The following is a 14,104-nucleotide window of genomic DNA, read 5'->3' as shown; positions in this document are numbered from 1 at the left end:
TAAAAATGAGATAATTATTCTTGTTATTCTATAATTTGCTTTTTCATTGAACAGTGTATCATAGATCTCCATATTTGTAAGTGTTGATCTAAATAATTTCTAATGGTTGCATAGCATTCTGTTGAAAGAATGACATGCAGTTTTGAGAGGATAGCCAAAAATCTATTAGGTCTGTAATTTGAAATAAAGAAAGTTTGTATTGTAGATAAACTTCATTCTCTGTTCCACTGAAAAGTTGTTCGTTTTCAGGAATTTCAGCCCCACTCTTCTAAATGGGGTTTAAATGATTCTGGTGGCATATTTCACTTGATAGCTTTTATCAGTTTTAAAGTGATTAAATATTCCTGTTGATGGTATCAAAAGACTCTAGGCAGAGTCCTAGAATCTCAGAAGTGATACATGATAATAGAAATAAGAGGTCGGAACCTATGATTCATTCAATTTTAGTGGGAGTCAACCATCATAGTTCCTTTGAATGAAGCTGCATTCAAATTGAAATCAGTTTTGAGAAGCTTAATTAGCTCATTTATATGTAAACAGTTATGAATTTTTTGTACCACTGCATGTTACTTACAGAATACTGTAAACCTCTTACTTATTTCTTTTTTTCCAACTCCAAAATTTTGTCATTCCACTTGTTTGTATTATAAAACCCAGGGCTAACAATATCATAAAACAATGATTGATTTGAGTTTAGTTTGAAAGTTTGAATATAAAATTTTAAATCCATGGAAGGCACTTAGCCCAGTGCTTGGCACTTAGTAATTGCTCTGCAGGTATGACCTGCTTTGAAAGGACAGATTAGAGTTGTTCCAGTTTTTAAGTAGATGTTTCCCTGATAATAGATTTAAATGAAGTGTTAAAATTTTCTAACACTTGTTATGCCCTTTATAAGCACTTCTGTATGTTAACTCATGAAATCTTGGAAGATCATGATAATAATCTCAATAGTGTTAAAAGTAAATTACTCAAATGTAAATTAATGCTTTCTGTGAGCCAAATGCTATTCTAAGCACTTTACACATATTTTAATTCATTGACTTTTCACAACCATAAAAGGTAGTTAGCATTATTGTTAATGATGACAGTCATTTTACAAGGTGCCATTTAGCAATATGAAGCTGTAAGCGTTCGATGACTCTGGTCAGGTATTATCCTATTTAGATATTTAGCTCTCGGGGAGGATGGCTCCTAAGAAAGCAGCCTTCCCATTTTATTGCCAGTGCTAGCATTCACCGTATTTAAGCTAATTTCAGGTTGCATAGAATATGTAACTGCTATTTGCATAGCCTTTTATACTTAAAAATCACACTCATTTTATTTATCCTCACAGTAACCTTCTCAAGTGAACAAAATAAAAAATTGTTTCCAATTTATAAGTAAGGAAAATGAGGTTAAAAGAATGCTGTAAGTCATACATATTTGATGAGCACTGAAGCTGAGGCTAGAAGTCCAAGCTTTTGGACTCAAGTTTATTATGTTTGTTACCATGTTATCCCAGAGGGTTTAATGAAAAAAATTTACCCAAGGGAAACATTAAGACTTTTCTTTTTTCAATAATTGTAAGATTCATTAAAAAATTTTTTTTAATAAACACAAAGATGTTTGAAGTAAAGTTACTAATTTTTAAGTCCCTCCTTTCCAGTCTCATCTCCTCGCGTAATCACTTCTCACAGTTCATTATATATCCTTTCAAATAGTTCCCTGTGTTTATTCATACAAATATGTGGAAGTATAAAAATCAGATCTTTCCTTTTTTTTCTCTTATGCTTATTAAAGAAGTGGATCATACTATGCATGTTGTTTTGCCACTTGCTTTGTTTTTCTTAAATCATTGAAGTCAGTATTCCTTTATTTTTCTTTTACAGTACTATTTGATTTCCCTAAGTTCAGCTTATTTAGCACCTATTAGAAGTTTGTTTCTTAAAACATGAAGTATAGTACCTGTTACGTGGTAACATGGAAGGAGATTAATGACTGATTTTCCAAAGGCAGTATTATTTTAGATTACTGGTGCAATATGGAAAATAGACTTGTATACCCCTGAAAATAATTGTTTAGCTCTAAACTTAGGGGTTTTTCAATTATAGTTTCCATTATAGTTTATACAGTCATAAGTAATACAGAAGCAGACATGGATAGTATTAGAGTAGGATGTGGTTGGGTATTTTGAGGTATGGAAGAGGACTGGTTTTGAAAGTTCAGTATGTGCAGTGTAGAGATTCTCAAACTTTGTTGGTTTGTGGTGCCAACACAGTATCTCGGTAATTTTTTCACAGTGCTACTTAGCCATATCAATACTTAAGTTACAAGTTAGATCCAACTTAATGAGTATATGTCTTTACAAAAAAAATACTGAAATAGTGTGTCTTAGTTTTTAAAAAAACTACAGTTACCTACTAGTAGTATGGGTGCACCTGGAGGACATTGTACACCTGAAATCCTGGACTCACTGGGCACTGCCACCCTCATTTCCTGGATCACACTGATTTTTGTGGGAACTTTGCTTTTTATCACAGCAATCTTGAAAACCCCAGCTTTAAAAAGACAGGATGTCATTGAGAGGCATGTAGCATTATCTAATGTTAAAACTATGAACTACCTCGAGCTAGTTTGTGGGGTGTTCACATGTTGAGTACTGCTGTCTTTCCTCTCATTTAACCTATCTCTGTGAGTGCACTGTGGCATCCTGGGAATTCTGGCGTACCATTTGAGAACCATGGATTTGGTATTAGGATGCAGTATTTGAAGCCAAACTGGGTTTTAAGTTATGCTGTGCCACTTAATACGAATTTGGACAGAGCCTTGGTTTCTTCATCTTTATATATTGTATTTCCTCATGGATTTGTTTCACGTAAAGCTTTTGGCACGTGCCTGAACAGTATCTGGTTTTATAGACTTCAATAAATTTTAGTTTTGTTGATGATGGTTAGGAAATGAAGAGGTAAGTTTGTGTGAGGGAAATAGGCTCAAGGTAATGGTGAGAGAAGTGAGTATTCTTGAAAGGAAGTAATTGTAGACTTTGTCTTTCATGGATAGTTGAAATTTGGTCTATTCCTTAAGCTTGGCTGTTTTTTTGAAGTATATGTAAATGAGATAATTATATGAGTGTCAGATTAAAAGTTTTTGATTTAAAAAATGGGTAATATCTATCTATGGTTCACTTATCAGATGTTTGTTTACTAACCTTGGCAATGATAGAGATTCTGTTCACAACCTATTTTATATGCTATGGTAAGACTTGATCCGGGACACTTACTTGTAACTAGGCAGCGTTCAACTTTAAAACTAACAATACCAAATTATTTTCTCTTAAATTTGAATATCCTTATTTATATAGGGGTGCTGGCTTACTTTGACCTACCTATTAGCTATATTAATGCTCCAATTAATTAGACTATAATTGCTGTCTGTTTTCAAAATCAAAAAGTAAGTTACTAAAATAATCAGTTTTATGTATCTGGCTAATTACTTTTAGTTGTCTAGGCCTGGATTTTTTTTTGTTTTTTTTTTTTAAATTTTATTGTGTTTCATTTTGGATTTAATGACAAATTTATACTGATTATTGCAAGGATGATTCATCTCTTGAAAACGGAAGCAGCATAAGGAAGGATGTTTTTAAGTGCTGTTTAAAATTTACTGAAATATACTCTGTGTTTAGGGGAAATTCATCTTTCTGTTGAATAGAAATAGAAGACACATTGAACTCATACATGCTGAGGTGTAAATGTAAATTATTTCCTTTAAATATGTTTGGGTATTTCAGTTTCTTGAAACTATCTTTTCAGTTAATTTTCCAACTGATTGGGTGGGTGTTTTATAACTTATAAAAACCTAGTGGAAATTTTAGATAGATAAATGAGGAATGGCTAAACAATGCTCATGCTATTGTAACCAAAATAGAAAATGGTTAGAAGAAACTGGATTTCTAAAAATGTAAGGGTGTTAATTCTGTTTATTCATAAAATTGCTTTTAAAAATCATTAATATTCAAGTGATGCTTGATTCTTGAATATCTATGGTATAAAGTTTTTGCCTGACCTGAACTTATTATATGGTAAATATTGATTCCCGTGTAATATATTGACTCTCTTTTTTGGTGTTTGGAACTATTCTGTGTGTGTGATATTTTTTCATACAGTCATATCAGTGTATCTGTTAAGTCATATAGAAGTTTTGGTTTTATTAAGAAATGAAATTAGTTTGGTTCAATTTGGAAATCCTGATTTTTTTTTTCCAGATACTGAGGATCTGATTAAATACTCATGATGGTTCTTCCTACTTAAACTTGGGGGGTCTGTGGAGAGAGTGATTCTTTTTGAAGCCTTCTTAAGACCTGACCTCCACTACCTTTAAACTTTGCTTCATTGAGTTTTAGGAGTTGGTAGCGGTTAATCAAGGCCTGCCTGTCTTTTTGGCTGTGTCATGTGGGTTCTGCAAAAGGTGGCAAGGCTAAACATAACAATGCCTGCCTACATTCTGACCGTAAGGACTAAAAAAATCTAGAATGGGAGTAACCTTGGCTTTTTTCCACTTGGGTTGGCAAATCCCACTATCAGACAGAATAGCCTACCACCTCCATTGACTTAGCTCTCGAGAACAGTAAATAGAAAAAAAAAAAGTTGAAAAAAATCACTGTCTCAAGAAAAATTTCATTCTAAGATACTCAAAGTAATACACCTATAGGATAAGTAATGAGAATTATTTCTCATAATCTCATGGTAGTAGACTAGTATATATTCTGTGCTTCCTTGTAATATAGATCATTTGCCTGTGATGGTGTTACTGAAAAGGCAGTGATAAAATTTGTCCTTAAATAAGCAGTTTTAGCTGTTCTCTACAGACCCTGACACTAATTCTAGTTCTGTATAACAGTCTGATACCTTCTTCAAAAGTTCCTACATCTGACCTACAGTGTATCTCAGCCATCTCATTGCATTGCATGGTTTGATGCTGTACTCTCAAAAGTTTCCAGTTTAACTGTTGTTTTCTACTCTTTTTGTACTTGTTTAGTATCTTAGGTATCCTAACCATCAACAGTTTTCAGCTATGTCAAATTCAGTAGAGTTTTAGTAACATTGCTCTGATGCAGGTTAATTAGCTGTAGGGAAAAATTGCACATTTGTTTGGGAGGATGTGTTTTGGGCTTTAGTCATTTTGAGAATATGCAATCTTACGCAGGAAACAGGTTTAGAAGTTCTCATATGTATGAAGGTATTTTCATTTCTCAGGTTGTTGAATGGTGGTGGGTAAGAATAGGTACACAGAATCGAAAGCTGTAAAATAATTACAGATCTACCCATACCTAGAGACCTTGTTTCTTCAGGGTATGCTTCAGATAGTTGTTTGAAATGAAAAAAAATGTGTTGAATGTGTGATGATGATTAAATAAATATTGAATCTGAATGATTAAATCAACTAATTGCTTAATGTGATAAATCTTTTGAAGCAAAAAATAGGTTGGTAGATTATAGAAACATAATTCTTTATGTTATCTTTCTTTACAGGGAAGTCGAGATAACATGAGTATTGTACTAGTTTGCTTTTCAAATGCCCCTAAGGTCTCAGATGAAGCAGTGAAAAAAGATTCAGAGTTGGATAAGTACTTGGAATCACGGGTTGAAGGTAAGAAAGATGCTGTTTTGTATTTAGAAGGAAAGGAAAAGTATTCTTCCTTGTTTATCAGATAGTTCTTAACATAATACTGCCTAAGATTTACTTTCACTTCTTAGAGCGGTGTGTGGGATTTATTGGCAGGGAGAAGATGACAAATTTCTAATATACCACCAAAAAGAATCATAATTTGAAAATAGTCTGTTAAAAGCTTGCCTCCCAACCTCCCCAACACACAGAAATTTCAGAAGTGAAATTTGCTTCAAGCTATCATGAACACCAAGTGCTGTAATTCCACTAACACTGATTCTGCCTTCCCAAGCCAGTCATAGGCAATCATTACGTTTCTCATCTTACTGATAGAATTAATCATTGTTGTGGTGAAAAACTATTGATTTTACTTATTTTTAAAAATGTTTTATTTTTCAATAATTTTAAACTTACAGATAAGTTACAAAACTACTATAGAGAGCTCTCATGTACATGTACTACCTTTTACCTAGATTCCTCGTTTGATTATATCTCATTTGACTCATCTCTGTGTATTTTCAGTAAAAGTCTCATCCTTTTTCTCCCTCCTTCCTCTCCCTGCCCCTGCTTCTCTCTACATATTACTAATTTTTTTCTGAAGCACTTAGTTTAAGTTGCAGATGTATCCCAGTACCCCTTATTAAAAAAGCAGTCTCTACATAACTATAGCACATCCATCAAAATTGAAAAGTTAACACTGATATAATATTACAGTCTAATCTAACAGGTTCCATTCAGACTTCCCAGTTGTTTGTTAGTCTTCCTCAGTGTAAGAAAGTTGAATGGTCCTTTTCTTGTTTTTACTGACCTTGATATTTTTCAACAGTATGGGTTGGTTAGTTTGTAGAATGTCCCTCAGTTTGGGTTAGTTTAGCTGATGTTTGCTCTTGATAAGACTTAGGTTATACATTGGGAGGAGTACTAGAGAAGTGATTCTAAGTTCTTAGTTACATCATATAGGGAGGCACATGATGTTAATTTGTTCCATTAGTGGTCGACTTTTATGACTTGCAGTGTTGCCTTTCAGGCTCATTCACTGAACAGTTAATAAGTATGTTGTATTTATTTTAGTAAGTATTCAGTAAGGAGATACTTTGAGCTTATGTTAATAACCTACTCCTAAAATTTCACCTACCAGTTTTAGTGTCCATTGATGATTCTTGCTTTAATCAGTTGCTACTAGGATGATAAACAAATGGTAATTTTCTAATTCAGTCATTCCTTCCATATGTATTAGTTAGCATTTTACTGTAAAGAAAAATTTGTCTTCTCCCCATTTGTTTGTTGAATTCCTATGATCATGGATTCAGATTCTTTTTGCATTCATTGTGTTGTAATCTGTTACTATTATTTGTCATTTTGCTGCTTGTATTGTTCTTGATATGACCAGTGAGAACCTCTTCAAGCTCATTCCATTGTCTTTTTGACCTGTCTCCATAATTCTTTGAGAAGTTCTTTACTTTCTGGCAAAATGAGATATTCCAGATTCATCTGGTATTTTCCCTGCAGCATTCTTAAATGAGCCACTTTTCCAGTGATCTCTCTTTTTTTTTTTTTTTTTTTTTTTAGTTTAGTTTAGGGAAGAACAGTATTTAGGAATTGGAATTTGGGCATTAGGTGTGCTATTAGGGCATTTCCATACCCTACCAAAGGATAGAACTGTACACACACACGATTTATGTCCATATTTCTCCCTCCCTTCTTCTTTATTCATTCCATTGGTGACTCCAACTCCTGTTCAGTACTACAGAGTTCATTCTAGTTTCCTCCCTCTTCATTATTTATCACTCCTTTTCCTACTACCACGAGAAACCTGGCTCCTACTGACTACTGAAGCAAATTTGTCACTGCTAACCCTTGTTTAGATGCCTTTCTCACTGCACATTGGGTTGGAATCCCATTCCAGGTTGTCCCCTACCCCCAGTGCTAGAGCTTTGCTTACTGTACTCAGGCTTGAGTACCCCGTGCCAGACCCTGCTGCTACCACCATTGCCCTTCCACCCCCTCAAGACTTAACTTGCTTGGCCTTACTAAGTCTTTTGGGCTAAAAATCCATTATTATTCAGGAATGAGGGAGGGAAGAAGCTAGTCTCTTTATCTTGAATTGCTGATATATTTGGGTTAAAATCTATCATAATTGTTTCTTTATGTTCCATCTACTCTTCTTTTTTCTTCTTTTTTGTCTTCTGTATTCATCGGTGTTTTCTATTCCATTTTATCCCTCCATTTGCTTATTAGTTGACCATTCTTTTAAAAATTCATTTTGTGGTTACCCTGATAAATTGAAAATCCGTATTAGAGATTACGACAGGATCCCTAACTTAATACATTTTGATTTTATGTGTGCTGTTTTTTAGATACAAAATTACTTTTTATGAAGTTACATTGTTATGTTATGTCAGTCTTACTTATTTTTTTGCCTTGTTATTCTTACCAAGTCCTTTTCTCAGTTCAGGGTGACATACTGACCTGCATTTTCTCCTAATACCTTTATGGCTTTTTAAAAAAATAGTAAATACATTTAAATAATAACTTTAATGATTATGGTGTGATAGGCTTATTGAATTTAGCCTAGTATGAGTCATATTTTGGATTAAGTAGCCATCATTTGTTAATTATTAATAGAGTTTTAAATGTGAAGATTTGCAACTTCATATGTCTAATTACCATGGGAAAACTAGTTGTTTTGCAAATTTGGGGCAGCATGGAAGAGGTTAATCTTTTTTAGCTTTGTAACTGTCTGGTTACACACCCTAAACAAGGTGTTTAAAGGTTTAGTTTTCATTTTTGTCTTTTACATATATGTTTTAACTGTCAATGAGTTCTGCTTTTAAGGTAATTGAAAGATAAGAAACATGTGGGAATACTCTGAAGAGGACGTCAGAGGCATTCATTCCTGTTGATAATGTCATACATATTAAGAGGAACTGTTAAAAATGTACATTTTCTGATAAATTACAATATATTTGGATGGGGGATTGCTGGCTAAAATTTATCAGAAGGCAAGAAGAATTTTCTTATTGTCCTGTTTCTTCATGCATAACAAAATGAATAGTTTTCACTTTGGTAAGCGCTCCCCAGTTTGGTCAGCTACTTGTTAAGTGATCTCAAGCCAGCTTGCCTAACCTCTGAAGGCTCCAGTCTCTTGAAGAGCATTGTATTTCTATTAAAGTTTTAAACTATGTAATTTGACATTAAGTTTTGAGATCAAACTATTCTGGTGTGGTTTACAACTGTGAATGTGTTTTTAGTGGGAGTGAACTGGTTGGGGAGGTGTGCTGTTAAATGGAATAGGATGAAACTAAATTGATTAATAAATATTTAGTGCCTCCTACATGTATTCATTTACTCAGCTTTTCTTGAGCATGTGTGTCACTGGAGATAGAGCAGAAAATAAGTTCTTGATCTCATAGAGTTTATGTTCTACTAGAGACCAATAATTTCAAGTAGAAGAAAAATAAAACAAGCAGAGAGTAACAAGGAGTACTGGTTAGTAAGGTGCCTGTGAGGAAAGACATTTGAGCAGATAACTGTATATGGGAAAAAAGAGTGGCTGAGAGAGTATGGTCGGGATTGAATGAGCCAGTAGAAAAGTGGAAGACTAAGAGTGGTTGCTAAGAAGCAAATTATGTAGGGCTGTAGACCAAAATGAGGACTGTGGACTTCACTCAAACGATGTTGGGAAGTCTTGAAAAATTTTGAACACAAGAGTGACTTGATCTGACTATTTTCAAAGGCTCTTTCTCAGTTGCATGGGGAAGAGAACTGTAAAGTGGGGACAAAGAAGAAGCCAAGAGACCAATTAGGAATCATGCATTAATGCAGACGGGCAGATGGTGGTGGTGGGTTGAACTGCAGTGGCACTGGTAGAGGGGTGTGAAAACTAGTTGGTAAAGTGCTAGAGGGCGGTGGTTCTCAATTAAGGGAGATTTTGGTCCCTTGTGGCATGTGGCAATGTCTGGAGATATTTCTGTTTTTACAACGGAGGGGATGCCAGTGGCATCTCGTGGGTAGAGGCCAGGGAGGTTGCATAGCATTCTGCAGTGCATGGGACCGCCTCTGCAACAAAAATTACCTGGTCAGGAATGTCAGTAGTGCCAAGGCTGAGTGAGAAACTGCACTATTGAGATAGAAGGGTAAGGTAGAAAAGTTATATGCCTGCCTTTGTGAAGCTTGTAGTCTGTGATACAGTTAAACATTATGTACAATGGGAGTATGTACCGTTGTACCTACTCCAGGCTTGGGTTAGAGAAGAATTGGAGAAAGTGACAGTGAAGTTGAAATCTGAAGGCTGAATATGAGTTTAACAAAGGGGTTTGTTGGATTGACATAGAAAGTGTTCTAAGCCAAGGGAAAAAGTACACATAAAGATCTAGAAGTAGGAGTAGTCTTCCTTGAATAGAGTCTTTGGAGATACAGGAGTCAGAAGGTCACAGTGAGGGCCTTGCAAGGTAAACAGTTTGGATTTTGCGTCTTGAGGGCTGCTTTAAGACAACTGCTTTTTTGTCTTAAAAGTAAGTTGCCATTGATTTTGAGTTTATGTCTTGTTACTGGCCTAATAATTATGCTTTAAGTACGTGTTTTACATAATTATAAATATAAATTGAATGTGTAAATTTTTTTCTAAGCATTAGCAAGTTCTGTAATTTGTTTTTCTCTCTTAATTGTTGTGTAACATAGCTATTTAGATCTCAAAAAAAATCTATAAAACGATTTTCAGTTTTTCCCTTTTATAATCCTTATCCATCCATTGCTTCTGTTTTCCTATAATTATAGTATTAAAATTTTTATATAGTATTTCATAAAATTTGATAAAAAAAATTTTCATATAGCTGTTACAGTGTTCATAGAGATCATTTTTAGTGATGATAAACCATTTTACTCAGTGGGTATACCAAAATGTTCCTGTCTCTTTATTGTTGGACATTTCATTTGTTCCAGTTTTTGCTTTTATGAATAATGCTAAAATGAACATATATATGCAGATGACTTTTTATGGGTTTTTTTTTTTTTTTGCTTACTTGTGCCATAGTAATATTTGCTTTCTACATTTTAAAAAAGGTACTACCAGATAGTACCTTTTGTTTTACCTCTTTGTGAATATTGAGTTTTATCACATTAATTTTAGGAACTCTTTTTAAAAACCTACAGAAATTATGGAGAAGTCTGGTGAGGAAGGAATGCCTGATCTTGCCCATGTCATGCGCATCTTGTCTGCAGAAAATATCCCAAATTTGCCTCCTGGGGGAGGTCTTGCTGGCAAGTAAGTAGAACGAAAAAATCTAATTTTGAGTTCATTTTTAATTAATAATTAAATAATTTTGAAGTATATCAGTTGTTTAAAGATTAAATGGGTTGATTTATGAGTTGATTGATATGGGTTGATTTTAGAGAGAAACTCTAAAATTTCATCCAAAAGAGGCTAATTATTTATGATACTTTTTTGAGGATGAAGGCCCTCTTTCTTTAAGTGAGAACAAATGGATTGTGCAGGATCAAATCTGAGTGAAATGTAGCAGCAGTGGTCTTGGCAAATACTCAGTGTGGCTCTTAATTTTTGAGGTAGTCAAGATGAAGTATTATTTTAAATATTCAGAAACTTAATAATTGTATGTAACTTAAACTAAAGCATAATATTTTTTTAGGCGCAATATTATTGAAGCTGTTTATAGTAGGCTGAATCCACATAGAGAAAGTGATGGGGTAAGTTTTATTTTACTTCTTAAGCATTTGAAATAATTTTATCAATACTAGATATGAATATATTCACATAATGAAATCTGTAATAAACTGTTATTGCTTTTCATTTTAAGGCTTCAGTAAAAGTTTAAGGATATATATTGACTGGAGATAGAGATAACTTCTGTTTTGTAGATAGGTTTGTTGTCACTAAGTAATGGGCATCAAATACCTTTTGTTTGGGCTTTACTTACTTCCTCCCTGTGTGTCTGCCTTTCCTTGTCTTTCTTCCTTAAGTCTTAATTTTGAGGCAAGGAATGTGCTTTTAAATATCTCAGTTTCTTCGCTGGCAGGCTGCTGCCACCCCTGGAAGTTAGTTATAGCGAGTGAGTGACTTTCTACAGGCAGACCCTTCAGTGCCTCTGTGTGAATATATCAGGGTCGGTTCTCTCTGACCTTCTGCTGCTCTGTGGTGTCTGTGTTGGGCCAGAATAACCACTGTCTGTTGTACCCTGCTGTGCTTGTCAGAGGGAAAGTTCTTGATCCGTTTACCTTCCTTAGAAATACCGATGAGCTGTCCGCTGCTCCTCTTTGTTACTAGTCTCAGGAGACGGAACAATGTCTTTGATTTCTTTCCTCCTAAATTTTAAGGTCAATAATTCAAATAAGTATTTTCTCAAAGGGTTTTCAACTTTTTGGACATCTAAAAATGAATAACTTAATTTTTAACGTGTGCTTCAAAGATTTCAGGGAGCCAAACTTCATAATGAGACTTGCTGAGAAGAACTAGGCTCACCCCTCCACACCCAAAACCTCTTTGACAGAAATCAGAAATTATGTATCATCTCAATTGCATTATTTTCCAAGATTCATTATTACACATCAATGTCATGTAATTTCTTTTTTTAAAAAATAAAAATATCCTGGCAAAAGAGAAAATTTTAAAATTAATAAATACATTCAGTGAGTTAATAAAAGTGATACTAATACATTTGCTAATTAACAGAATCTATATATTTGTCTAGACTTAGTGATTCTGAGTCATTTTTGGCAGGTACCTCAAAGTATTAAGAATTGTATTCATAGCTGTGAAAATGAATTTAAAAATAAAGATAATGCCCTGTGACTTATTTAAAGAACCCTAAGTCAAACAAATGATGATAGGATGTTGACACCTTAAAAGGACAGTGGTAACTGGGATGTAGAATGAAGAGTCTTAACCTTTTCAGCCAGATTATAGGTTCCACACAGCATCTACTACCATGATTAGAGGAAAAAACCCTCAAAAGATTGATTTTATTAATGAGTTATTATTAGCCATATAAGCATTCCTGTTTCCTCATGTGTTTAAAATACAACCCTGGTGTATAATCTTAAAAAATTATTTCATTTTATCTTGTTGAATTTCTTGGTCCCTTAAGATGCTTTATGCCAAAGAAGATTTTTTTATATGTTATATAACCCAAAATTTCTGTTTGATGTATACCAGGATGACTTTTTTTTTTTATTGATTTAATTAAGGTATCATTGATATACAATCTTAAAAAGGTTTCATGTGAGCAACATTGTGGTTTCAACATTCACCCATATTATCAAGTCCCCTCTATCCCATTGCAGTCACTATAGAGACATTACTTGTCTTTGTGCCACACTGCCTTCCCCATGACCTACCTATATTAGGTGTGCTAATTATATTGCCCCTTAATTCCCTTCTCCCTCCCTCCCCACCAATCCTCCCCAAACCCTTCCCTTTGGTAACCACAAACCCTTCCTTTTGGTACCCACTAGTCCCTTCTTGGAGTCTACCAGGATGATTTGTAAACTTTTTAAAAAACAGAAAAATACTGAGGCAGAGAAGCTTTATCACTAGTAGTGAGTAAATAGGTGACAGAACCATGAAACTAATGGAAAATGCTCAGGATATAAAATTTGCCTTAAATATAATTATTATATGACTATCTAAATTAAGGAGATGTATACATACCTAAGCTTTCTATTAACATCAGCAGATCAAACACTAAGTCTACTGTGTAGTGCACTGATGAAGAGGAGAGACTACAGGACATAAGGTGTGGTCCCATTCCTACTCACAGTGCAGCTTGCAGTGTAGATGTAAACAGATAGTACAGGTTAAATAAGGAAAACGTCTCATATCTTTTAGTAAAAAATAACAAATGACAAAATATAGAATGTGTTAATTGCCATGTTAAGTGTACAGTGATTGCTGGGGAAGTTAAATTTTCAGATGAAAGATGGGATTTGATGAATGATTAGAATGGCAGAAAATGAAATGAGGAGGTTGATAGTTCAGCTGGGTGGGAGTGGCAACAACAAACTATAAGCTATCTTTGAAGGAAAGGGCCATCATTTTGACTAGAGTGTAGACCTGCTGTAGTGAAAAATAAGTTACGATGCCAGCAGTATTTTTGAAGAGACTGTAGAGGCCTTTTGCATATATTTTAGAGTAAGGAACCATCAGTCATTTTAAAGCGTAAGAATGATAGACTCAAAGGACTATGTATGGTATTTCAGTCTGTCAGAAACATGCAGTGTTAGATTAAAGAGATGCTGGAAGTCAAGTAGTTGTGAAATAGTGCAGAGATCATATGACTGTAAACTCATGAAGCTACTCTATTTACTACAAAAACTTAACTTTTACATCCCAGAATCATCTCTTGGGAAATATTACTTTACCTTTTCAGAATAAAGACAACTTTGAAAAAATGTTGAGATATAACAACAGGTAGCGGAAAAGTACTTAAAAAATACAAAAGAAGCAGAG

The 14,104-nt window shown here is 34.2% G+C and overlaps 1 protein-coding gene across 4 annotated transcripts in view; it reads left to right on the top strand.

Moving 5' to 3' along the window:
- PPM1B (protein phosphatase, Mg2+/Mn2+ dependent 1B) overlaps window positions 1–14,104 on the top strand; it is a 79,124-nt gene that overhangs the window by 48,336 nt on the left and 16,684 nt on the right. For all 4 annotated transcript variants that reach the window (XM_017671048.3, XM_017671049.3, XM_017671050.3 and 1 more), the window contains exons 3-5: window positions 5,508–5,625; window positions 10,795–10,906; window positions 11,289–11,346. In XM_017671048.3, coding sequence (XP_017526537.1) covers window positions 5,508–5,625; window positions 10,795–10,906; window positions 11,289–11,346 — 288 coding nt within the window. The remainder of the gene's footprint in view (window positions 1–5,507; window positions 5,626–10,794; window positions 10,907–11,288; window positions 11,347–14,104) is intronic.

Source organism: Manis javanica, chromosome 1 (assembly GCF_040802235.1).
Source record: "Manis javanica isolate MJ-LG chromosome 1, MJ_LKY, whole genome shotgun sequence".
In the NCBI taxonomy this organism is placed as follows: domain Eukaryota; kingdom Metazoa; phylum Chordata; class Mammalia; order Pholidota; family Manidae; genus Manis; species Manis javanica.
The sequence above is the reverse complement of the archived record's forward strand: the minus strand, read 5'-3'. Positions and strand labels throughout refer to the sequence as shown.